This window comes from Acanthopagrus latus, chromosome 12 (assembly GCF_904848185.1).
Source record: "Acanthopagrus latus isolate v.2019 chromosome 12, fAcaLat1.1, whole genome shotgun sequence".
Lineage (NCBI taxonomy): Eukaryota > Metazoa > Chordata > Actinopteri > Spariformes > Sparidae > Acanthopagrus > Acanthopagrus latus.
The window spans coordinates 23,621,245-23,647,570 of NC_051050.1; the positions used below are offsets into that span (position 1 = coordinate 23,621,245).

Genomic DNA, 26,326 nt, shown 5'->3' on the forward strand with positions numbered 1-26,326 from the left:
GAAGGAGGAGAAGGAGGAGGAAGATAATCTACATGTGTATTATTCCTTACAGGCGGGGGAGTCTCAAGTATTTTCTGACTTCCTGGACTTTCATCGTACATATAAGTGAACATTTGATTCGAGTAGTGATACTTTCTACTTCAGTAAAAGTCTGAGTTCTGTTTCTTGCCACTTTCCTCCAGACTTCCCGTCTTTCCAGCCGAGAGTCTGACAGCAGCGTCTCACGGCTGGTTAGCTCTGACTATCAGCTCCGTGTCGGCGTCCACGCTACACTGAGCGCTCGTCAGTCACCATCTGACTTGTTAGCTTCCTGCAGCCGTCGCTCCTTTCCTCCTCTGACGCATTCGGTAAATATTCCAGCAGAGAACGCTTCTCCCGGACCAAATTAAGTTACGTGGGACGCTGAATATGAATAAGCTGTTTACAGAGAAATGTTTATAACTTCTGTACGTTTTTGATTGATCGCATGTTTCCGTCCGTCATCAAAAGGACGACGCTCGGAGCATCAAACCGATTTAAAGGACGCGGACAAACAAGTTAGATGTACGAGATTCAGGCCGAGAAGACCGTGCAGATATCTGGGCAGTGTTTCCTGCTTACTGTAACGCTGCCGCCCATCAACCTGCTGCGTGTTTGTGTGCGTGTATGTGTGAAGAGATGGCAGAAGACAGATGGCGTGTCATCCCGTCCTCCTCTCCCCGCTACAGGGCGCTGACATGTTCCCCCAGAGTGTCGTCTTTTCAACGAGCGGCACTCACCAGAGAAGTTCCTGGAGACGAGCATGGTGGTCAGAATGGCTCCCTGCGGAGGAAGAGCAGAAGACGAGGGTGAAGAGGAGCATGTCGGTGTCATGTCTGTTTAAGAATCCATAAATCTCGCCAGCATTATTAATCTTTAAATTGAGGGACTGGATTCTGGTTAAGACGAAAGCATCTGAGCCCTTAAGATAGATTTTAAAGTCAAAAGCCGTGAGGAGTAATGAGGAGGACTTTTAAGAGCCTTAAGAGTTTCATAAGCGGAGGAGAAAAATGGTGGAAAGACAAAGAGGGAGATTAAGAAGCTCTACAGTTTAGATCTTGGAGAAGACGATGAGGCCGATCGCACCTGTGTCACACCTCGCAACAGGCTCAAAGGTTTCAGTCCTTTCTCTGAATCGCTCAGTAGCTTGGTGAGATTTCTCTGGAAGTATTCTCAAAATATCTGTGAATACGACGGAGTAGCAACGGCAAATTTTACTACACTTTCAACACGACACGAGTCTGAATTAAATGCTGTAAGACTGCAGCAGCATGAGGGTGAAGAAGCTCATTGTAGATCGCTATAGAACCGAGAATGGACTCTTTTTTTTTTTTCAATGCCGGTATCAATCAACAGAGAGAAAACAAGCTTTGTCATCTCGACACAACAAGATAATAACTCGTCACCACGAGAAAACAAAAGGTTGTTTCCTTTTATGTTTTCTTCCGTGTCCATTTGTTTGTCAGTAAATGCATCGAGACTGAGACGACACACAGATTTTAAAGCGTTGAGAGAATGATTCAAGACCGAGAACGATAAGACAAAACGGTGTAGTGACGCTGTATTTTTGTCGGAGGGCAGCATCGACCTGGTTCCCTCCACAAAAAGCCTATGAGATTTTTTTTTTGAATATCGGCTCTGTGACAAACACAAGATCGTGATAATTACAGGTTTTGTTCATCAAGATAATCTCCACAAACACCACTTTGTGATTTTTGAAGCCTAAATTAAATCTCTAGCAGTAAAAAGCTAATGTTAGGCTTTAAACAGACTTCACTAACCGTCACCACCACTAGGACTTTTACTACACAATTACTGTTGTACGTTGTAAAGTCAGAGTTAGAATAGTTTGTAACTAAAGTGTTCCTGTAAAGACGGACTAGTGAGTAGATGAGTCTCGTTTAATGTCCTCTGTAGTCTCATTTACACACTTTTTAGCAGCCGCTAACTGTTTTTAACACACAGAGGAGCTTCATAATTAAACTGTGGGACACTGAATGATGTATATAATGTCTTTAAAATCATTGTAGAGGTGAATTTTATGTGTGCATGTTTTCTGCCCACCACCTAACACGGCACATTTTTTTTAGACAAGCGTCAGTCTTTCTGTTTTCCCATCGAAAGCATCATTAATTACGTGTGTATCAAACAATTCTTGGAAACTGAAGTCTTGGAAAGGGTTCAAATCGAGACAATAACGGCGTCTATTCCGAGACGAGACCTTCAGAAAGCGGTCTTGAAACCGAGGCCGATCTACAAACACCAGCGTCCTGTTATTCAAAGCTCGCGCAGCTGTTATAAAACGGGCTGCAGAATCTCCCTGTAACAACATTAGATGATGAAACTGATGTGAAAGTGGATTCACTAATGAGAGCTGCCGTCGCAGCATCAATCGAGCTCGAGATGATCGTTAAAGCTTCGATAGTTTTAAAATCCATCAGCGACGAAGCCTGAGAGAGAAGAGAAAACACTCACTGCTGTTCTCTCTCTCTCTTCGCTTCAAATGAGCCTAATTGGCGAGACTACTAAAGTTTTATGATTACTAAAGATGAATTATGTTTTATACCAGAGAAAAGATAATTACAACAGGACAAGTTCTCTCTCCTCAGACATCAGGTGCCAAATATCGCACAAAGACTGGAGATATTTCTGAAAATTAGCCTGAGTGTAACTGAATGAACAAAAAGCCGCCACTGTCGCATAATTTAACATCGATGAAAGCGGCTTTAAACGGACGAGAAAGGAGGAAATCTGTGGTGATAATAGACTCGTGTTCACCAGTTTATCTGTTGTCATCCGGCTGAAGTCGACATGCACAAACTGCAGAGGATATACATTTGTTTTTTTGTTTTTTTTTTATTTATCTTCAATCAGACATAATCTTCAAGCGTTTTCACACCTTGAGTTTCCTCCTGGCGTTAAACTTCTTCAGGCACTCGACCGTCTCCTGTCTGTGCATCATGGAGGCCACCGTGGAGCGTTGCTGTGGAGAGACGGAGAAAGAGAGAGAGAGAGAGAGAGAGAACGAAAAAAGGCTGAAAATAAAACATCAGAGAGGAGAGAAGCTCTGACAGTGACAGGTTTATGTGGGCAGGAGCTGTCGGAGATACTCGCTTTCCTTCAGATGTGTTGATTCTGAGGATCTTTAGGTGACGACATTTTTGGCAAAAAAACAAAAAAAAACCCCGGAGCCGAATACATTCAGCTCGGCTTTATGTCGTCCTGACAATCATCAGCCTTATGTATAGTCATCCTGTTTTATAATACAGTGTGTGATAGGACATATGACAGAGGGGAGGCTGCTGGCAGAGGCAGAATACAGCTCTGAAATGTGGTGGAGGAAGAATTCAGATCCTTTATTCAAAGGTCCGATGTGTAGGAATATAACATCGATAATCATGCTTTCGTTTGTCTGTAATCACCTGGTCTTTTGTTCTTCGTTGCGTTGTTTTTATCTCGTCTTGTGTGAAATGTTTTTTAGGTCCCAGAACATCCTAATTAACGTGGCTCCAGGAACTTAATCACAAGCGACCAATCAAAGCTTCGCAACTCGTGTTATTGTTGTTAGTGGAACATCATAATTAATGTTCATTTAAAGTTAGGGGGGGGAAAAAAAACTAAACAATCCACATACGCAGGAGCTGTCATGAAGTGAGTATTTAAGTTTTTCTTCCAAAATCTGAACAAAACAGGCTCATAACTTTAGTTTCAAATCATTTCAGGGGATTATTGATTATGTATGATGCTTTACCAACCCAACATGTGTCTATTTGACATCCTGGGAATGAGACTCAACAATAAACTATCTCTGTGGTGCCTTCAGGAACCGCTGGGACAAATCCTACTGATTCTACCTTAAACTGTAATAGTTCCTTTAAATGTTCCTTTGCTTCAGTGTGTTATTCAGGTTATTGTGCCTGTCAAAGATCTTAAAAAAGTTCAAAAGGTCAAAGAAGCTCTTTTCTCCCACAGTATCCTCTGCTCCTGAAACGCCTCGTCAGTTTGATCCTGTGACTTTGTGACATCACACTACGTGTCACCATGTCACATATTTGCAAAATTTACGCCTAGCAGCTAGTTTGGTGCGTAAGAATCGATTTAGCACAGCTGCTCTGTTGTTGTCAGCTGTGTTGGGTCAGGCATCTGTGATCCGACCAATCAGAGGACACCTTGTATTAAAGAGGGCGGGCCTTAAAGAGACAGTACACAAAACAGAGAGCGTCTCAGACAGGTATGGAGGAGCAGTATGTGGAAACTGATGCGTTTTCTGAGCATTAAAGCATGTAAACCTGCTCTAGTAGTAACTCAATATAAAATCATTATTAATGTCTGTTATAATAGTGACCAAATAACTTTCAATTAAGTCTTTCACACTCATATTTTTTGACATTGTAAAGCAACTTCTTGCTTATAACTGATTTACTAGCAGAGGATTTGCAAAACAGCTACACCAACTTCCTTACTCACTATGTATCAGCAGTAATTAGGTTGTTATTGAGGGAAAACTGGCATTATTAAGTCATTAAGAGCATAAATCCTTTAATATGCATGTTAATGAACAACTATTGCAAAGGTAATACTTGCTCCCTCGTGTAAAATGTTCCTCTTAGATCCAGAACAAATATTTTGCCTCCAGCTGGCGTCGATAAGAAGACCTGCTGTAAACACATCTAGATTACTGACTGTTTATAGAGCCTCTGTATGATTTATATAATATTTGTGTGACATTTCAAACAACGCTGGTGATCAGATAAATGTCAGAAAAAGTTCCTTTTGAGAAAAAAAACACTTTAAACTGCTTGTATCAGAGCAGCCCGGGTGCAGTGGTAAGCCGGCGGTGAGGAGAAAACAGACGCGATCATCCACTCACACATTTTACTCTTTTGCCCTCCTGTGTAACATCGACGATAATCTGACCGCATATCTGCTCGTGTCACAGATTGCATGTTTGGAAACAGATGGCGCTCATATTTGGCAGCTCGGGACAGATGTTCACAACCTACTTGTTGGAGGGTTTACAAATTACAGATTGTTGGGGTATCAGGCAGAGGTCATGAGGTGCTGATGGATGTGTATGCAGAGCACGAGCACTTACGCAGACCCATGGGTGCTTCAGAGCCTCCTGGGCGGTGATTCTCTTGGCTGGGTTGATCGTCAGCATCTGGTTGATCAGATTTTTAGCCTCCGGAGTCACCGTGTCCCACTCTGGGGACGGGAACTGAAGCGCACAGACATTCCCACACAGTTAACTATACACAAGCGACACATTGTCTGACGTGAAGTGAAAGAAAAAAAATAAATAATCGCCGGCTCACGTCGTACGCCCCGGCTTTGATCTGCTGGTAGAGTTTGTGCTGGTCCTCGTCCCAGAACGGAGGGTATCCAACCAGAAGAATATAGAGGATCACACCTACACGCAAACACACAACCTATGTCTGAGCGACAAGAAGGCGAGAGAGGGGGCGGCGGCGAACAAACACACAGACAATGAGCTTACCACATGCCCAGATGTCTACTGGTTTACCATACGCCTCCTTCCTCAGAACCTCTGGGGACAAGTAGCCGGGAGTCCCCGCAAAGCCTGCACACACACACACACACACACACACACACACACACACACACACACACACATTAGAGTCCAGTTTCTGGTAAATAAGTGTGTTTTGAAGATGAGAAACCACACAGCTTGAGGAGAGAGTCCTCCTGGGGAGAACAACAGCGCCAGTCGTTTCAAAACCACGTTTACGCTGAAGTGGATATTCAGGTGAGCAAAGGAGGAAGTCAGGTGAGGTGATGAGACAAAGACAATAAATCTGACTTTAACACAGGAGACCCACCGATATACCAAGAGACATCTGGATACAGCCTCATACAGCTAGACCATCGGCACAATCCAAATGTCTAGAAGCTCTGAGATCCCAAACAATCCCTTAAATTTAGCTGAAATCTTCGTTAGCATTAGTTAGCTTTACCAAGCATTCAGGGATCTCAGGGCTTCAGGAGACTTGGATTACACTCGACGAGCTGTATCGAGCCATTTTATAGCTGTTTTTGTCACATTTTAAAACAACTCTCCATCTACTTCAGTTGCTTAGCAGAACACTGCGACTCTGTTTTGCCGTGAAGCTCCAGAAACGTTTCCTGGACTACGAAACTTCACCTGCGGCAGAGATTTACATTATCAGGGTCGAACTTTTCCTTTAACACCAAATACAGCTTCCTATTTAAAACTGTCCAGTCATAAAATCATAATTTAGTGTTTAAAATCTATAAAACACTGACTGAAGGGGGTTTTTGAGGCTGTATTGTCGGGTGATTTTATGCGCAGTCTTACAGTCACTGCACCGGCTGCATTATGAAAATGTGTCTTAATGTAAAGTCAGAGCTTTCAGCTTGCTGCAGCCTCTTTGTAATAGATCGTATTGGCTCTGAGTCAAAGTGAGTTTCGGAAAGTCGTTGAGTGCATTTGGCTCAATCAGGCAGTTAAAGCCATCCTAAAAAAAACCCTGTAGTCACTTTCCTCGGTGGAGAATAGATGTAGAACCTGGAAAAGATCAAGAAATGAGCCCTTTTTTTTCTGTCAGATGACATAAATCTAATATTAGAGGAAGACGAGGCAAAAAAAAAAAAAAAAAAAATCCCTTCTTGTTAGCCAGACTCAAGGGGAGGCTGACAGAATGGATAAAACATTACACGGTGGATGAACAGTCCTCTGGAAGCACTTTCACTTTTCTCCATCAGAATGTGTTGCAGTCGTCAGTGTGACGGCTCGAAAAGCTGTCAGGATACAGAAGCCGTCACGATGAAGACGAGGAGGAGGAGGATGGTTACTGGCACGTGTTACTGTATAAAGAAAAACATCTTCTTTACATTATAACATACACATGGAACTCGTTAACCTACGATTGGTTACAAGTTCTCCAGTGCAAAACAAGAAACAAACAGACGAACCAATGACACGACGGGAAAACAGACAAAGGGAGGAAGTGAAACATGGCACCAGAGGAGAGAACTTCAAAATAAAACAGGAAATAACTAAACAAAAAAAAACTCAAAACACAACAGAAATGGGATCATCAGAGGAGCAGCTGTGTGTGTGTGTGTGTGTGTGTGTGTGTGTGTGTGTGTGTGTGTGTGTGTGTGTGTGTGTGTGTGTGTGTAACATACCAAACCAAGCCTGCTGGTCTCCTTGAACCTCGATAGCCAGTCCAAAGTCGGCCAGCTTCACTGCTGCGTTCTTACACTTGCTGGCCAGCAGCAGGTTCTCTGGCTGCAGGTGTGACACACAAACATCGAACACACACGCACACACACACACACACACACTCATGTCAACAACAACTCCGCCGAAACACATCTCATCATAACACCTTCAAACTCTGAGTTATGACGTAATAACGTCCTCTGTGTGCCAGAACAAAGCAACAAGCGAGGAAGAATTCGCTCTTTTACGTTTTTGTTTCATTGACTTGGTGGAATTTTGAACGTTTTGTTGGTTATTCGGTGAAATAAATGAATTTCCAGATAAACAAATCGGGTTATTCTAGTCCAAATATCCAAAATGAACCCCTGTAACAGCTACCTCTGTCCCCTCCTACACCAGAGTAAGACACAGATACAAACCTTTACTTTGTTGTCATTTTGTGGCCATTTTTTATATTTTTTAGATCGTTTTTTTACTCTTTATTATTGTCTTTCAATGCTTTGTGTTGTTTTCTGTTCTGTTGTGCTCGTTATGTGCCTGTTTCTAGTCAGAATTTGTCTCTAGGTGAAGGTTTTATGTGCCTGTTTGGTAATCTTGGATGTTTTTTTTTAATGTGTGGTCACTTTCTGTCTCATTGTGGTTGTTCTTTGTGTCTTCATAGTCATTTCTCATCTTTCTGTGGTCATTTTGAATCTCTTCTAGTTCACTTTGTATCCTTTTGTGATCAATGTTCATCTCCTTGAGATCATTTTTAGACACTTTGTGGTTATTTTCTATTATCTTTTTTAATGTGTTTCTTTGTGATTGTGTCTCTTCGTTATTGTATTTGTCTCTTTGACTTCTTTTTATGTCTAAGTCTTTTTAGCCTTGTTGTTGTAATTTTGTTTCCTTGCTGTCGCTGTGTGTCTCTTTGAGGATGTTTTTATCTCTATCTTTTTTTTGTTTTTTTGTTTTTGTTAGTTTGCGTCTATTTGAAATCTATTCTTCATCTTTTTTGTTGTTGTTTTTAGTCTCTTTGTGGTAATTTGTGTCTCTTTGTTGTACATTTTTGTGTCTTTACAGTTGTTTTTCATCTCTTTGTGGTAATTTCTCGTCATTCTGTTGTTGTTTTGTGTCTGTGTGACGTCTTTTCTCTTGATATACAAAATGTATAAATGTTTCTTTCATCTTGATGGTCGTTTTTTGTGTCTTTGTAGTTGTTTGTCTTCTCTATATGATCATTTTGTTTCTCTATGTCGTCTCTTGAGTCGCCAATCAGATCAGCATGTGACACACCTTTAGCCACACCTCTGGCAGCGCTCCAGTATTCAGGCGACAAAGTTATCTTCCCTACGTGACTGTTTTGTTTTTCACGACTTTTAAAAGAAAAACAGAAATGGAAGTGTGACAGACCGCTGAGATGCAACCAGTCAAACCCAGATCAGAGCTAAGAATAGCTACAACAGCGCACACGCATTCATGGCAACTCTCATAAATATTCTATTACATACAAGCACACACACACACACACACACACACACACACACACACACACACACACACACACACACACTCAGCAGCCGAGACAGACAGATGGGACTTAAAAAAATATGTATAAGCCTTTTTTTGCCATGTGTTTACTTGAGGAAGACCAAACACAGCTTGTCTTCTTGCAACAGTCGTGTCTTTCCTGCTCAGACGCTGATGTAACAGCAATCTGACAAACCTCCACAGCCCACAGCGCGCACACACACACACACACACACACACACACACACACACACGGAGGGACGACAGCTCCTCCTCGTTGTATAGCCGCTTCGCGATGATTGTGATTGATTTGTGCCATCGACTAATATTCACGCGAACAGCTGTGTGATGAGCTGCAGCTGCAGGAGAGTCATCGTGTCACCCTCTGCTGGCTGATCGAGAAACTCAATTAAGAGGAGACATGACTTATCAACGCAAGGTGGAACTACTGACGGAGACCCTCAGTCTGACTGTTTAATAAGAATTAATGAGGTCGAAGCTCTCTCGCTTCTTTTTGTGTCAGATTTCACGTAATCTGGGGACAATTTTACGTGTAACACCAGAACAAACAGACTCAGGATTTGAAGGAATCATTTGTCAATTTGGTAAATATTTCTTCCTTTTTTTGATAATTATCATACCATTTTCACATGTGGAGTGCAGATGGAAAGTGATTAGCTTAGCATGAAGAATAGAAACATTCTTACATACGACACCTTTAAAAGACATAAATAAATAAATAAAGTCAGCTAATCTCAATCTTAACAATCCAAATCTCGGTTGGCTATGTTTACTTATTTTTGTTTTCTGATTACGTCAACCCAGGGACAAACATTTCTGTTAGCATCATCAGTGTGAGCATGTTAGCATGCACATATTAGCATTTAGCTCATGTACAGCCACACAGAGCTGCTAACGTAGCTGTTGACTCCTGTTGTTGTGTAAAAATTAATGAAATTATTATAATTAAAGATTATAATAAAAGAGTTTAAGTTTGGATTCCACAAATTACTACATTTTCTGTGTTGCAGGTTATCGGTATTATCCTTTTTCGGGGGCTGCAACTAACAATCGTGTTTGTAATTGATTAATCTGCTGAAAAAAAAATACTCTCAGAGGAAAATTCAGCGTTTTATACTGAAGAAGCCAGAACAGGTTTGGTCTTAATGCTTGAAAAAAATACTTAGCAATTAATTTATTACCAGTATAGCTGAGTAAAATAATCCATTAATCTCGAAACTAAATCTTTACAAATAACATGCTGCCGTTTTGTAAAAGGAATGAGTGAATAAACGGTTCCTGCGAGGTTCGAGCTGACACTTCGCCTCCGTGTTATCAAGGTCAGGATGTCTCCGCTCTGAAGAACGAGTCAGAGGTTGAGTGACGAGAAGAAAAAAAGGAGGACAGAGAACGAGAGAGTACACGGCGATCTCGCTCCTTTATATTCCTCCCGTGAAGAGAAGGAGTGGGAGGACGTGGTTGACGAGATATGAAACGCTTTGTATTCGTCGATCTCTTCATAAAACCCATCATGACATTTTGAGGCACATGGAGGATGAAGTATTGATCGTCCACCTGCTCTGTATGTTCACGAGCAGCTAATGAAAACAACAACAACAACAACAACAACATCTCAGCATCTTTTTCCTCTGGAGTAACTTAATAAACCTCCACCGGGGAAATTATCTCACCACATCCTCACAGCCTCCCCCGGCCCGGCCGCCTCTGAGGGGGACGAACTTTAATACACTCGTATCAGGTAAAATTATTATTTTAGTTCCCCAAAGAGTCAAACTGCAATAATATCATGTGAGCCGAGGCCGGTGTGGAGCTGGAGCACATTTCATTAAAATGTATATACATGATAAGAACATACACAAAAAAAAGTGTAATCACAAAAGTTTTAAACCTGCTTTTAAATCATTTGTACATGTGTGTAAGAAATTAAAACATGTTGTTTTAACACTGTAAAATTGTTACAAGCCAAATTAAATATCTATTTTTTAAAATCATATTGAAAAAGTACATTAATTGTATGTATTTATTAAGCATCATAAACATGCAGAGATACTTAGCAGCCAGGTTTAAAATCTATAATGTCCTCTAAGTTATTTCATACATTTCTAACACACATCATTACATATATTTAATATCTGAATGAGTCACAAAATTATAGTGATATAAAACACTTAATAGTTGCATGCATCAGTAAGATTTTGTGTATAAGAAGTTATTAAACCTTTTATAGTGTTTTCAATGAACCCGCACTTTGTTATTAATGGTAATTTATACATTTATTACAAAATCTTGATCAATTCTAATAACTTGAATTATCTATAATTGTTTATAAATCTGTAAAAATCATTCACAAGCACAAAAAATGTTAATCTAAGGATTGTTATGTCTGTGTAATGATAATAAAGCAGGTGTAATTATAGATGCATTGGCTTGTAAATGTCATTTATTTTGTTATAAAGTATTTATAAGTGTCATTAAGTTGTTTATTCTACAATAATATAAACTTCAAATCAGGAGTTATAGTCCTAAACAAAAACTGTATCTTCTTATTCTTACATCTTCTCAGACCTACATTATATTCAGGTTATGTCAGCTATAAACTCTTTATTATTTATTTATAAACCAGTTAAAGAACTTATATTCATTTATCACCTGACATGTGTGGAATCACTTTTATTTGCGTATTTTCAGAGCGATTTAATTTTTCTTATCAAATCAAAGCGTGTGCAGTTATGTCAAGACAAATAGTCGATACATGAGTTTATATTGGTGAAAGAAAAGTTTAGAAATACCCCAAATCTAACCCACCTGATCAGAGTTTCGATTTATGTTTCTGTCGTTAGGAGTTTGTCAGTCTTGGAGCAAATTAAAGATCTTCAGGAGTAACTTGACGACTTTCATGAACCGTTCTGGTCGTCACAGCGACGTCACCGTGTGCTGACACACCAACATGTTCACTTCAACATCACTGCGGCAATTTGAAGTCAGCAAAAAACAGGATTTCCAGCTGCTGTCGCTGATAAATAAAACACAGTCGCCACATTCCAGTACGTGCACAGACAGCAGCAGCAGCAGAAGAAGAAGAAGAAGAAGAAGAAGGAGGCAGACGCTCATGCTCGTGTTGACGGATCAAGGCCCAAAGTCGTGCACGGTCACATGCCGCGGTCAAAAATATGTCTTACTGTCACTTACCAGCCTTCAGAATCAGACGCAGACAAACACAACTTCAAATCCCACCCGACACACACTTACACACACTTACACACACACACACAGACGCACACACACCCCCTGCAGGTGACTCACCTTGAGGTCTCTGTGTACCACCCCCATCTGATGGCAGTGGAGCACGGCCTCCAGGATCTGCTGGATGCAATGACTGCACGCAAACAGCAGGGGGAGCAGGTTAGTCTGAGCACATTCAGCAACGCCCCCGACTGTCACATCCATGCAGAGGCAGCAACACACACACACACACACACACACACTCCAACCAACACACACGGTATAGGAATGATGTCTCGCTCACACACACAAACACACACTCTCACTAAAAAGTGTGAAGAGTGAAGCTGTCTGTGAAGAAGGTGTGCAGTTTTTGCTATTTTCTGTTTTTTTAAGGAAGCAGCCAAACGTTAGTCAGGCAGCGTGGGAGCCGTGGGAGGCACCGTGTCTAACCTGCACATTCTCCTGTGTAATTTATTCAGCAACACCGCCTTTGACGAAAACACTTTAGCAGGTTTCCAAGCGTCTGAAGTAGACACCGCTCTGCTGTTACTCCACTGAACTCTACTCTCTTTCATGCTTACTCACTCTCTCTCTCTCTCTCTCTCTCTCTCTGCAAGGACCCACAGGAAATCACAATTCTGGTTCAGACCGTCTAAAATAGTGCAACAAGAGTCCCAAATGCAGAAAAAAAAAAACCTGAAGACAAGCAGACACGGAAAAGAGACAGACACAGACAGACAGACAGACGGACGGACGGACGGACGGCAGGCACAGGCAAGTTGTTGTTCTTTCTTTTTTTGTTGTTAATTCACAAGCAGGAATTCAAAACAGTTAAAAAAAAACACACAAGCGTGTAAAAGAGCAGCCCTGGTTCAGAGGGTGCAGGGCAGTGCAGCACAGTGACAGATGCACACACACACACACACACACACCTTGAGGTCCCTGTGCACTATGTCATGTTGGTGGGTGTAAGACACACTGTCTAGAATCTGATGGATACAGTGACTGTGGAGACAAAACGACAGGGTGAGGAGCAGATAAAGGAGAGAACACAGAGGAGAGGAAACACAAAGAGCATCACGACGGTCAAACAGAGAAAGTACAGGAGGAGGAGGAGGAGGAGGAGGAGGAGGAGGAGGAGCAGGAGGAGCAGGAGGAGCAGGAGGAGGAGGAGGAGCAGGAGGAAGAGCAGGAGGAGGAGGAGGAGGAGGAGGAGCAGGAGGAGGAGGAGGAGGAGCAGGAGGAGGAGCAGGAGGAGGAGGAGCAGGAGCAGGAGGAGGAGGAGCAGGAGGAGGAGCAGGAGGAGCAGGAGGAGGAGGAGGAGGAGGAGGAGGAGCAGGAGGAGGAGGAGGAGCAGGAGGAGGAGGAGCAGGAGCAGGAGGAGGAGGAGGAGCAGGAGGAGGAGCAGGAGGAGCAGGAGGAGGAGGAGGAGGAGGAGGAGGAGCAGGAGGAGGAGGAGGAGCAGGAGGAGGAGGAGGAGGAGGAGGAGCAGGAGGAGGAGGAGCAGGAGGAGGAGGAGGAGCAGGAGCAGGAGGAGCAGGAGGAGGAGGAGGAGGAGGGAACATGTGACGGGAGGAGGGTTTGAGACCGTAGAGTCGGTACGCCAAAATGACAAAATAACATATTTCCCGACTCCTCTTGAGCTCACTCGTGATTTTTCCAGGTTTTGAGAGATCTGTGGAACATTATTTGTGGTCGCAGCGTTAAAAGATCACATTTGAAAATGACCAGAAGGTGTTTAAATGCTGAGGAGCCTTCGTTTCCTGTTGATTCTGGCATAAGCAAAAGATGACGATGGCAAATCTTTTTTAGTTGAACGCTTTAGTGCCGCGTCACCAGACTTCAACCTCAGCACTCCAACAAAAAAAAATATATAGTTTTAGTTGGAGTCTGACACGGTGACAGATGTTGAGAATAACTGGAAGAATTACATCATCTTTTCACTGATGATCTTGTTTGCTTATGTGGGTCATCGAGGCATCTGTATTATTGTATTGAATACTTGATTATCTGATTTGCCGGAGGGTGTCAATTAATTCCTGATATGCGGACGCCTCCGGAGCTCATCACGTCATTCCAGTAAAACTGTCTGCTCGCTGCTCTAAATGAACTTTTTTCCTTTTCCTGCAAGAAGTCTGACCTCAAGCAACCGTCTCACAGACTATTACCTGAAAAGCTTAATATTGATTTAGGAACTGTGACGTGGTGAGCTAGTTGTGAATCATGTTGTTGACCCTGAATCTTGCTAGCATGAAGTTAGCGTTCTGGCTAATTACTAATGAACAGACTAAAAGCTGAGTCGTATCTACGGTCCGTCCTATTTACTGGAGCGGTGAACAACCATTGGGATCGTTTCAGCCATTAGTCACACTCTCAGGTGTTGTTATGGAAACAGAAAAAACTTTATATTTTGATCACTAGACACACGAAAGTATAATTTAATGGAGGAAATGTTTTTTCTGTATCCATAATCGAGATTTAATGGACTCTGCAGAGTCCGACACACGGTGGTTCTGACCTCCAGGTCGTCCTTGAGCACCTCTGGATCCTCTGTGACACTCTCTCTGTTTCCCTCTCAACCCGACCGGTCGAGGCAGATGGCCGCCCACCATTGAGTCCAGTTCTGCTGGAGGGTTCTGCCCATTAAAAGACAGGTTTGTTTTTTTTTATCCTCGCCACTGTCGCCAAGTGTATGAGCAAACACTTGGCGACAGCGAGAGACATGTTGGGCCTCTGTAGATAAATGAATCAAGGAGTATAGTCTAGACCTGCTCGGTTTCAGCTCGTGATGACGGCGCAAGATGGAAAATAAAACACATTTTTTAAAAAAAACAAACAAATTTAATGGCAATCCGTCCGATCCAGCATCAGCATCAGCATCATCATCGTCATGAGGTCCGGAAGCTTCAGTTTATCACGGCGTATGTGAAATATTTGACCTGCTAGTGGAACGAGACAAACTCAGAGGATCACTCAAGTTATGTTTAATTCATCTTCTGGGGATCTCGACAGTCTGAATCTGGATTTCAGGGAAATCAATCCTTCAGTTGTTGAGATATGAATTACAGAATTCCAGAAATCTCAAAACCCGGTCGGATAAAAAAAAAAAAAAAAAATTCTCTCCGCATGGCTCGACATCACGAGCGGTTGAGTAGGAAAATATGTTTCCTTTGGTTATTTGGGTGAACCTGCCCTTTAGACGGGGCGGAGAGAAGAAAAAAGGAGGGATGGAGCTTCTGTGTGCAGATGGGAGTACAGAGAGAAAACTGTCAGTGAGATACTCTTGGACAGTAATCAAGCCATGCTAATCACACGCCCACACACAAACACGTAGAGTGACACGCACACACACACACACACACACACACACACACACACACACACACACACACATAATTTATGCGAAGAGAGAACAAGGGAGAATGAAGACAGATGAGAGGGTAGAAGAGAAAATTACAGGGGAAAGTAAAGCTTTAAGAATACAGAGGAGAGAAACACACATGTACCGAACACACTGAGATGATTATCGGGGCTCTGATGTGCCTCGTTAAGGTTACGTATGTGTCCTACATTCAAATCGCAGTATGGAGGCACTGGTGTGAACGCAAACAGCAGCCTGTGGCGTTGGTGTAGCGTATATATACACACACACACACACACACACACACACACACCGCCTCGCCGAGAGGCAGCAAACATCGATTTCTTGTGTCATTTCACGCACTGGAATAACCAAGCTAATTTTAAAAATGTCCCTTTTTTTTTTTTACAGCGCTAATCCAAGATGTGGTCACTGGTGTTTTCACGTTATATTATTCAAAATAAAACGCAACCAGGTGTCCCAGTTCTAAATACCGGATTTAATCAGGTCTGCAGCGTTTAGATTTGCTGTATAGGACATCTGTCAGCAGGCTAAATTGATTACGGCAGGTCTCGGTTACTCTCTTCAGTGACTTTGGGGTTCAGTATCTTGCCCAAGGAACTCTTCCACATGCAGACCAGGGGACTCAAACCAGCAACCTTCCGATAACAAGACACTGGCTCTCTCTTAGTTGTTATTATGCACACTGCTGCGGGACATTCATACGGGGGAAACATAGTCGAGACGGACCGCGACGTTTCCATGAAAAATCCTTCGGTTCAGCTGATTTCTGGGTCGAAATGGGAGAAAACCTTATCAGCTTGATCTCACAACATCCGATACTGTACAACAAACACCACAACAACTACCTCGACAACCAAGTCGAGGACAATATGTGGGCTGAGATCCAAGAAGCTGGCATAGATACAGGGATAACTGGCCTCATTAGAGTTACTTTTTATCTCCAGCGAACCTAATCTCTTGTTTTCTTCATCTTCTCCAGTGATCACTCTCCTCCTGCACCTCTCTGCCACTAGCCTGCATCACCTGGACCTTCTGTCTCACCTGAGCCTCCAACCTGCGTCACCGTGAGTCACTCGTCTCCCTGCCGGAGCCTCCAGTCACCTCCTCAGCCGTCCTCTCCTGCCAGCGTCTCACCCTGTACAATAAATAAATATCTTCCACCTAATCACGTTCTACGTCCGTGATGACGCCATTACTCCGCGTGACGTACTGTACAAAAACCAGCAGTGGCACCGAAGGACTGCCCTTTTTTTTAATCATGTCATCTTTACGTTACGCAAGGGTTCATCAATAGTGAAGTGATGGTGTAATTTGTATAATGTGGACAGAATTTGAAGGTAGCATATCGCCAGATTAAGCGACAACTGCTGCTGCTTGACTAAAGCTAGCTACCGTTAGCTTATTAGGTCCTGGAGCGTGTCTGGACTTCGGGTCTCCGGGGGGGATTTCCTGATCCTGACCAGGCAGTTTTGGTGCCTTTTATTTTGAAAGTGTAACCGGACGTTTCGTGTCGTCATGGTTGTGTTGTCTTGAGGTGAGGCCAAACATGACGGTGGCACGGCGGCGCTGCGTTCATCGAGATACACGCTTGAATAACGCCGTGTAGTTAAAACAAAACCCGCCTTCTCTTAGAGAGTGACTGTTATCATCGTGTGTTTGACTAATGGTAAATCACCTGCTCTGGTTTCTTAATGTCAAGAGGGTAAAATGTCAGAAAGGTAATTTGAGTATGATACCCGGCGTGGTGATAGAAAGGCCAGGGATGTGATTACTGCATCTCTCGTTCTACCTCTTTCCCTCCTCCTTTTATCGTTTCAGTCCCCTTCTTTCCTTCTACTCTCTCTCTCTCTCTCTCGCCTCCACAAGCCGCCTCCACACTCAAATTGATTTAAGTCTGCCTCCTGAGGGGGTTACAGCGTGGGCATGTGTGCGTTTTCCTTTTCTTTTTTTTTTTTTTCTTCCGTTGCATGCGTATGTTTCCATCTGTCTGTAAGTTCTGGCGCTGGGGGAGAAAGTCCTCGACCTCGATTGCGATTCAGCTCACAGGAAAAAAAAAACCAAAACAGTGCGGAGGTATTATCCATCAGAGCTGGAGCCTGTGACGACCACAAAACAAAACAAAACAAAAAAAAACAAACCAAAAATATATATATATATATATATATATATATATATATATATATATATATATATATATATATATACATATATATATATATATATATATATATATATATATATATAAAATAAAAAATGTCAAAATTGTCTGTGTGTGTGCTAATGAGAGGAGCTGGAACTCTCGGGGCTGCTCGGAGGACTGCAGAGGCTGGTGGAGTGACACATGGAGGGAGGATGAAGAAGAAGAAGAAGAAGAAGAAGAAGAAGAGGAAGAGGAAGAGTCGTGGGGCGGTGTTTACCTGGCGTCTGCTTCACTGTAATACTCTCTGGCCACGATGTCCTCGAACAGCTCCCCTCCTGTCACCCTGGGAACACGTAAAAGACATGAGGTTAAGACGCATTATATGCATTCACACACACACACACACGCACACACACACACACACACACACACACACACAGGAGGGGGATGTCCTCATTAGGGGGAAACCCCGGCTGCAGGATTCACTCCGACTGGGTTGCCATGGAGACTGGCTCCAGTGCGGGGGAGTAGTGTGGCTGTGTGTGTGTGTGTGTGTGTGTGTGTGTGTGTGTGTGTGTGTGCGCTAAAGTGGAAGCCGCAAGGGTGGAGGTGGGGGGAGGAGGGGAGGACTGTTATGTAATGGAGGGGGGAACTGCCTTGGAAACGCGGAGAAGAAGAAGAAGAAGAAGAAGAAGAAGAAGAGGAGGAGAAGGAACGAAGGGAATGTGGATGTGAGGAAGAGGAGAAAAAGTAAGGGAGCCTGGAGGAGACAGATGCAGCAGGGGTGAGAGAAGGAAGGGAGTGGTGGAAGATGGAGACCCAGGGGAGAGGGATGATGAAGAGGAGGAGGAGGAGGGGGAGCAGTACAGTACGGCAGAGAAGAAGAAGAAGAAGAAGAAGAAGGACTCACAGGTCAAAGAGGAGGTAGTGGAAGCCCTCCTCTGAGATACTGTCATGGAGACGAACTGCGGGAAAGAGAAAGTGGCACAAACATCAACAAACAGCGGCGCCAGAATCATCTGATGTGAAGCTTTTAGGAACATCTCAGGCACATATTTACATATCTCTCTTTCTCATCCTCATCTCGCCAATATTCTTATAATTTATTCATGTGCGACTTACAGGACAAGAACTGATGATGTTCTGTGTCTGATCGGATCAAAACTGTTTTTCAGTTCGACGCTGATTTTTATTTTTTTTTTTTCTTTTACAAAGATACATCTGGAGACGAGACGAGGGGTCGATAGATTATCTGCCTGGTCGATTATCGGTGCAGCGGCTTTCAGATTATCCGTATCTGTGTTTTTGTCAACTTGTGTCTGATTGCCGATAAAATAAATCGATTTAAAACAGTTTAGCATCTTCAGTTTGTCTATCGTCCCACTGACAACGTTTTGGAGACACAGCCCCTTAGATTTAAAGTTTTCCTGCAAATGTATGTAAGTTATAATATCGGTTATCAATCTCCTTGATTACTAATAATCCGTGTCGGTATCAAACCAGATCAGTCGACCCCGACTGACACCTACTAATGTGATTTTTAGCCTCCTGTTTTATCTTTTAGTCTATTTTAGCTATCCAGGTTTATTTTGCCATTTTAAATCTTACTTACATTACACATACTCACATTACTTTGTTGGATTTACCAGTGGACCTTTGATGTTTTAAAGCATCATTATGTAGAAATTGTCAGTTTCTGAGTGCAACACCACTATCACAAACACAAACCCCAGGTCTGTTTATCACAATTTATCAGACGTAATTTCAGTGCCTGTACCATCAAATTGATTTGGAAGCTGATATTTAAAGGTAAAAAAAGTTACATAATGCTGCTTTTGATCAAACAGTTTGAATCTAAGTTAAATCTAAACTAACTTTCAGAGAGGAAACACTCACCGATGTTGGGGTGCTTGAGCAATCTGCAGATCCTGGCTTCTCTCTCCAGCTTCTGATGGTCTAAAAGACAGTCGCACATTTTCACAACAGCGTCTCAGATGTAAAACAAACAGGTGAGAGACGACGATGACGCTGCGGTCAGGTGTGAACAGGTGGACGTCAGAGGAGGACACAGTCAGTAACTGGATCATATTGTGAATTAAAAACCTTGTTTTAGTTTACAAAGTTTGAAGCAGAAACTTTTCTCTCAAGGTGATTGACGAGGAGCTCTGAGACACACACAGACAAACACACAACTCTCCGACACACATCTGTGCAAACGGCCGGAGGGCCACGTTTGTCCCAGATGCCCATTTAACCCCAGAACTCAGATAGAGGAGAAGAGAACAGGAGGAAGAGGAGGAGGAGACAAGAGAGCAGAGGAAATGAGGTGAAGAGGAAGAGAGGAGGAGAAGTGGAAGAGGAGAGGACAGGAGAGAATATGAGAGGAGAGGAGAGGAGATGAGGAAGCTTGTGAGGAAATAAGTTGAACAGGAAGATAGTGTAGGAAACAAGAGGAGAGGAAAGGAGAGAACAAGAGGAATAAAGAGGAGAGGAAATCAAGAGAAGAAAAGGAGGAAACAAGAGAGAAGAGGAAACAAGAGAAGAAGAAATGAGGAAGGTTGTGAGGAAACAAGTTGAACAGGAAGAAGAGAAGAGAGGAGACATAAGAGGAGGGGGAAGGGAGGAAGAAGAGAGGAGAGGGGGAAACATAAGAGGAAATAAGCTGAACAGGAAGAGGAAATGAGAGGAGAGATAAGAGGAAGATAGTGTAGGAAACAAAAGGGAAAGGAGAGAATAAGAGAAATCAAGAGGAGAGGAAAGCAGGAGAAGAAAAGGAGGAGACAAGAGAGGAGAGGAAACAAGAGGAGAGGAAATGGGGAGGGGAAAGAGGAGAAGAGGAAGAGCAGATGAGAGGAGCTGAGGAAACGAGAGGAAGGGTTAGAAAGAGGAGAGGAGACAAGGAAACATGAGAAGTAAAGAAGTAAGTAAACAACAGAGAGGAGGAGAGAGGAAACATGGAGGGGGAAGAAAAGAAAAGAGGAGATCCAGTCGTCCTGACGAGAAGTGGATTTGATCCAAGCGTCGCTCTCGTCTCTTGTTTTTTATGTGACGGACAGAACGGTCGGCCCTGCAGCTCAGACATCACGTCAGTCACGTCGAGACTAAAATGTTTGTGCGATCTTTGAACTTCAGGACGAACAGAGACGCCTAAATCCAAGAGACAGACTCATTAATGACTCACATGATCTAATGCCTTCGCAGCAATCACACTATTGTTGCTATTCTTAGAGGATTTTCCAAACCCATGACACCAGCAATCTGTGGCAGGAAGTAAAAACTGAGCACAAACTTAATCTAAACGTCTCTTTTAAATGTTTCTTTAGGAAAAATGTGGATTTCTGCCGTCGTTTTGTTTTTTTTTTTTGAAGCTGTGGATTCGACAGTGCGTCTGACTGAAACCATCATCTGCCTCTCTCGGAGGAACAGACGTGGAGGCTTCACACGCTGGAATCAAACACTCGCTAAAATATGCTAATGTGAGCTTTCAGATCTGGGACACACACACACACACACAACGATGAAAAACCCCCATGATGCCTCTGCTTTCCCCTAAAAACACACACACAGCCATGTTAATGTCTTTCTTGCGCTTCTTCCTCTCACCTCTAGCCGAGAGCTTTTTGGTGTTGATGATTTTGGCGGCGTACTCTTGGCCTGTGCAGAGTTTGACACAGCGGCGCACCACTGAAAAGGCCCCCCTGGGAAACAAAGACAGGAGACAGGAGGGGGAGAAGGGTCAGCTGCCATAGAAAGCTTTGTCAGCATCAAAGAGGCGTCTCAGCTATCAGATTGTCCTCGCAGTTGTCCTGGACGCCGCTCTGCTTTCAAGCCGCCCTGATCTGAATGCCTGATATACATGAAACTGGGTTTCATGCAAGCCTGCATCGCTGCGGCGGCACCTCATGTTTAAACCCAAATTACAACATTAACGTCACTTTTTAAGCACTTTTTTGCCATCTTTGTCGAACATTTTATGCAGTTAAATCTACAAAACATACATTTTCCATACTGCATCTGTGCTTTTGTCAGCTGCTCCAACAACAAACTAACATTTTGGGGAGACAAAAAAGCAGAAAATAGTTGCTTTAAGCCTCAGTTAGTTAGTTAGCAATGGTAGCTAATGGTAGTGACTGCAGCTACTGTAGTACAGTTAATCAGAACTACTGTAGCTAGCTCTTGTAGTTAACTAGCACTTGTCGTTAGCTAACTAGTTACTGTCATTACATAGCTTACAATGGTTAGCTATTGTAGTACAGTTAATTAGCTACTGTAGTTAGCTAAAACAGTAAATTAGCTATCATGTTGGCTATTAAAATTAGTCAAATAATCTAGTAAACTACAGTGATACAGTTATTTGGCTACTGTTGTAAGATAGCTAGCTATGGTAGTTTAAAGTTAGTTAACCCTGGTTAGTTAGCAACTAAAGGTATTTTCTACTGTAGTTAGTAACTACAGTTAGTTACATAACTCATTGTAGCTACTATAGCACAGTTAATTAGCTTGTAAGTTTAGATACTGTAATAACTGGCCCACTACTGTAGTTAGCTGCTGTAGAACAGTTAGTTAGCTAGCATAGTTAGCTGCTACATTTAATTAACTATAATTTACAACTAAAGCTAGCTAGCTATTGCAGTTAGCTACAGTGGTTGATTAGCTAGTTTCATTAGCTAGATTCTATAGTTGGTTGGCTATGGTACATTGCTACAAAAGTGAGTTAACAACTGTACTAGTGCAGTTAATTAGCTACACTTAGCTAATACAGTTAATTAGTTACAGTAATTGGCAACTAATTCCAACCCAAACGAGGCAGTCAAATCAAAGAAAAATCAAAATAAAGGGTCACAAATTCTCGTTAGACAACCTGTGTCAGATATTATTATGTTTAATTCTTTTTTTTCAGTAATTATCAGGCACATCCAGGCAACAAGGCCCCCGGTGGTCACACCTGTGGCCACACCTGTGGTCACACCTGTGGTCACAGGAAATGATGTGGCGCCTGATCCGTCTGTATTCAGTCTGAAACAGCGGCGCAGTCTAACAGGATTAATTCTCCGTGACTCAAACTAATTTCAACGATGCGAGTGGCTTCAGATGTCAAGAATCAGAGGAAAGCGAAGCAGCGTTTCAGGGATATAAGTACTGTACGTGCGTTGGCGTTGGAGTTTTTAGGGCCACGTTTGCTCATCAAACCCAACGGAGACAAACAGAAATAACCACCTCTGTCATTTCTCAAAGCTAATTTTATCTCACCTCAGTATTGTTACGCAATGAAACACTCACACTCCCCTCTGAGCCGCTGCCTCTCTCACAAGCACTCCAACATGCATACATTATGAGGCGCCACGGTGAGTAAGCACGACGCCCGCTGACACTCGGCCGCGTGGTAGGAAAAGGCTGCGGTACTCCGACATGACAGGTTATCCGCAGGGCAGGTGGGAGTCAGGAGGAGGTCTGGACCTGGATCCAAAACCTTGGATTTGTTAGGCTCAGCATGTAACGAACCTTCACCGTCTTTTTTTAGTAACAAACAACCAGATAGCCATAAACAATAAGTCTCTGATAATGTTAATTTATCTCAGCTTGTGCTGCTGAAGGCAACAACATGTAGTTAAAAGTCAACTGTGAGTTAAGATTATTAATTCAAACTTGTATATTAGGGTGTATTTGATGTTTTCATTGCCAATTTTCCTTCTTAAAAATGTAAAATAACTCCATATTTTAAGTAACTTATGTCTTTTGTTGGTGAAATTGTATAAATATGGCATTTAAAATGATTAGACTGGTGCTGAAACAATCAAAAGTCAATTGATTGAACGCCAAACAAATTGATTTTTAAATGTATTTAAAACACACACCAGAGGGACGTAATTAGAGACCAGCTGTTAAACACAGTAAAGATCAGAGCCGCTCAGGAGCCGGTGGAGACCAAAACGGAGTGAATATTGGACTTAGACGAACGTTAGCGTTGATCCATAACGGATGGATGTGTAAAAACGCTGGTTATTGCTCCACTACAGTTCGAAATATTAATTTAAAAGGTATTAAAATGTTCGATATTGTGTTCGCTGCTTGTCTCTGCTGCCAGCAAGTGGCCAAAATAATCAGTTAATGAAGGTTTAAACTGTCAAATGTGAAATGTTAAATCTGTAGATTAGAAACCATATGAGTCGACTGTGAACGCAGCTTATTAAAGTGAAACTCTCACCCAAATGCAACCTAGGCTTTATTTGTGAATGTATCCGAGTCAAAACTTCATGTATAAGCATTATTATGACCAATGAGGAACTTTTAAGATTTACTGTTTTTTCGTTTTCGGGTCAAACTCATTTTCAGTGGGAGTGCTACGGGCACTTTTACGATAGCATCAAAGTCTCTATTTTTAAAACAGTAAGAAGTCTCGACACAGCATGAAACTTTGCTGGTAGCATCACCAGGGTCTCTACACATGAACACCAGCACTGAGAACATTGTTTGTGTACACAGAGTTACTAAAAAGAAAGTTTTTGAACAATTCACATTAGCAGTAGCTTGTTCCACTTGCCGCCATCATGGCAGCCCAGAAGTTCGATTGATTTCAGTATTGTTTCTTATATGAGGCTCCTTTTTCAACTTCAGGGTCAATATTGTTTTTTGCCAGCAACAAAACAACGAATTATCCGCATTTATATGGAACTAAGCTTTAGGAGTGTTCCACCTTAACTGTCCTCCAGGTTACGTCACATTCTGAGATCGAATCTTCTCCACTGGCAGGACGGCGGCGAGTGGAACAAGCTACTGCTAACATGAGCTGTTCAAAAACTTTCTTTTTAGTAACTCTGTGTACACAAACAATGTTCTCAGAGCTGGTGTTCATGTGTAGAGACCCTGGTGATGCTACCAGCAAAGTTTCATGTTGTGTCGAGACTTCTTACTGTTTTAAAAATAGAGATTTTGATGCTATCGTAAAAGTGCCCGTAGCACTCCTATTGAAAATGATGAGTTAGATGCAAAAATATGGTAAATCTTAAAAGTGCCTCTTTTCATCATAATTATGCTTTTACACGGAGGTTTGCCTTGGTTGCATTTTGGCGACAGTTTCACTTTAAATAAACTCATGTATTGTCCCGTAAAAACAAACAGAAAACATTCCAGATGTTTCTTTTTGAGAGGAACAGTCGTCTGACACCACCTTAACCGATGAGCAAAAAAAAAAAAAAAAAAAAAAATCTAATTAAATGACATTAAAACGATCAGAAAGTGTTGATAGAGAACCAACCATCACACTTGACTTATGCATCACGCAAACACACACACACACACACAAGAAGAGGTGACAACAGCAGCAGACCAGCAGCGAGAGCTGTGTGTTATCAAGCGAGGGCAGCTGCAGCTACTCTATTGTCTTTAACTTATCACATCCCACACACACACACAAACACACACACACACACACACACACACACACACACACACACACACACACTGGGCTGGAGATCCCAACAGTCTGTAAAAAAGCTGAAACCATCCACTCAACACTGAACTCAACTTGCTATTTTCTCCCTCCGGCGCTGTGGAATAAATGTTCCTGTGAGGCAGCAGAGAGAGAGAGAGATCCTCTCTTCACCCACGCACAACCTGACAGAGACACTGAGTCCACTTTGCATCTTCCCACTGAGGCACCCGGAGCCTCTTCAGTCTCTCTCAGTTTGTCTGCATCCTATATTAGAGGTGCTGGTGGAGGTGGTGGAGGTGGTGGAGGGGGGGAGGACACACACATCCTCAATCTTCTTGTTTAAAACCACATCAGGACACACCTCATCAGATCAGACCTGACTTCCTCTATAAAGCCAGCTGGTGATCTGAGGAGCTTAATTCCGACACATCAGCTTTTTTTCCCCTCCCTGATATTAAGACTGTTTGTCAGTAATTAGCCTTTGGACCGAGAGCAGCAGGAGGAGGAGGAGGAGGAGGAGGAGGTGGAGGCGCACAGAGGCGCTCCTGAGCTCCTCATCATGCAACAATCCAACTCTGATTAAAAGAGAACAAAACAAGGCATGAACAGAGGAGTGATCAGGATTTGAGGCTAATTTTAGATGCAGGAGCAGCTTTTTAGTGGTGGAGGTCTGAGCACAGCTGCGGTGATGGATGCGGCTCCATCATCTTCCCCCCTCCTCCCCCCTCCTGCCACCCCGGTTCGGTTCGGACACAGGGTCAGGCTCACATGAGAAATAAACAAATAAACAAATAAAAATAATAAATAAATGTGACGCTTACTTGCCGAGCTCCTCGTACAGCTGGTATTCATCTGTGAAGCGTGTACAAGTTGTGGTGGCCATGATGCAGGACGGGTGCGGGAGTCCGGAATGCGCGGTGCGTCGCTGCGGACCGGGGAGAACCTCGGGCTCGTTAGTCTCCGCCCACCTCTCAGACCTCCGGACGGTTCGGCTGCAGCCACGCACGCATTCACGCACACACACACACACACACAGACAGAGAGACACACGCGTGGCTCGGACAGGCAGCTGCGGGTCTCTCTCTCTCTCTCTCTCTCTCTTTAAATACCGCACAGCCTCGTTAGTGTGAGCTCATCACGTGACGCGTTCAAAGAAATAAAGAAAAAGTGAAGTGTGCGCTGATTGGAGAGGGGAGCGCTGCGTTTGATTGCACGTTATTATAATAAATCATGGGATGGAGAGCAGCTCCGTAATGAAATTACTTCACTTGAAGCTCCGAGTGAGGAAGCATCAGTCAATCAGGGAGAAAAACCCGGGAGAGGAAATTTAATGTGCAGCAGCTTCTTCGTCTTCTTGGTGCACTTCGGTAATTGCACAAGTTCTTTTTT

The 26,326-nt window shown here is 42.9% G+C and overlaps 1 protein-coding gene across 4 annotated transcripts in view; it reads right to left on the reverse strand.

Moving 5' to 3' along the window:
* Window positions 1-26,034, reverse strand: part of LOC119030185 (calcium/calmodulin-dependent protein kinase type II subunit beta) — a 44,994-nt gene extending 18,960 nt beyond the window's left edge. For all 4 annotated transcript variants that reach the window (XM_037117585.1, XM_037117583.1, XM_037117584.1 and 1 more), the window contains exons 1-12: window positions 25,759-26,034; window positions 21,109-21,203; window positions 19,402-19,461; window positions 18,416-18,470; window positions 17,783-17,848; window positions 12,059-12,131; window positions 7,189-7,291; window positions 5,516-5,599; window positions 5,334-5,428; window positions 5,114-5,236; window positions 2,918-3,001; window positions 759-801 (exon numbers count right to left, since the gene is read on the reverse strand). In XM_037117585.1, the coding sequence (XP_036973480.1) occupies window positions 759-801; window positions 2,918-3,001; window positions 5,114-5,236; window positions 5,334-5,428; window positions 5,516-5,599; window positions 7,189-7,291; window positions 12,059-12,131; window positions 17,783-17,848; window positions 18,416-18,470; window positions 19,402-19,461; window positions 21,109-21,203; window positions 25,759-25,820 (943 nt within the window). In that variant the 5' untranslated portion in view covers window positions 25,821-26,034. The remainder of the gene's footprint in view (window positions 1-758; window positions 802-2,917; window positions 3,002-5,113; window positions 5,237-5,333; window positions 5,429-5,515; window positions 5,600-7,188; window positions 7,292-12,058; window positions 12,132-17,782; window positions 17,849-18,415; window positions 18,471-19,401; window positions 19,462-21,108; window positions 21,204-25,758) is intronic.
* Between the last annotated feature and the right edge of the window lie 292 nt (window positions 26,035-26,326).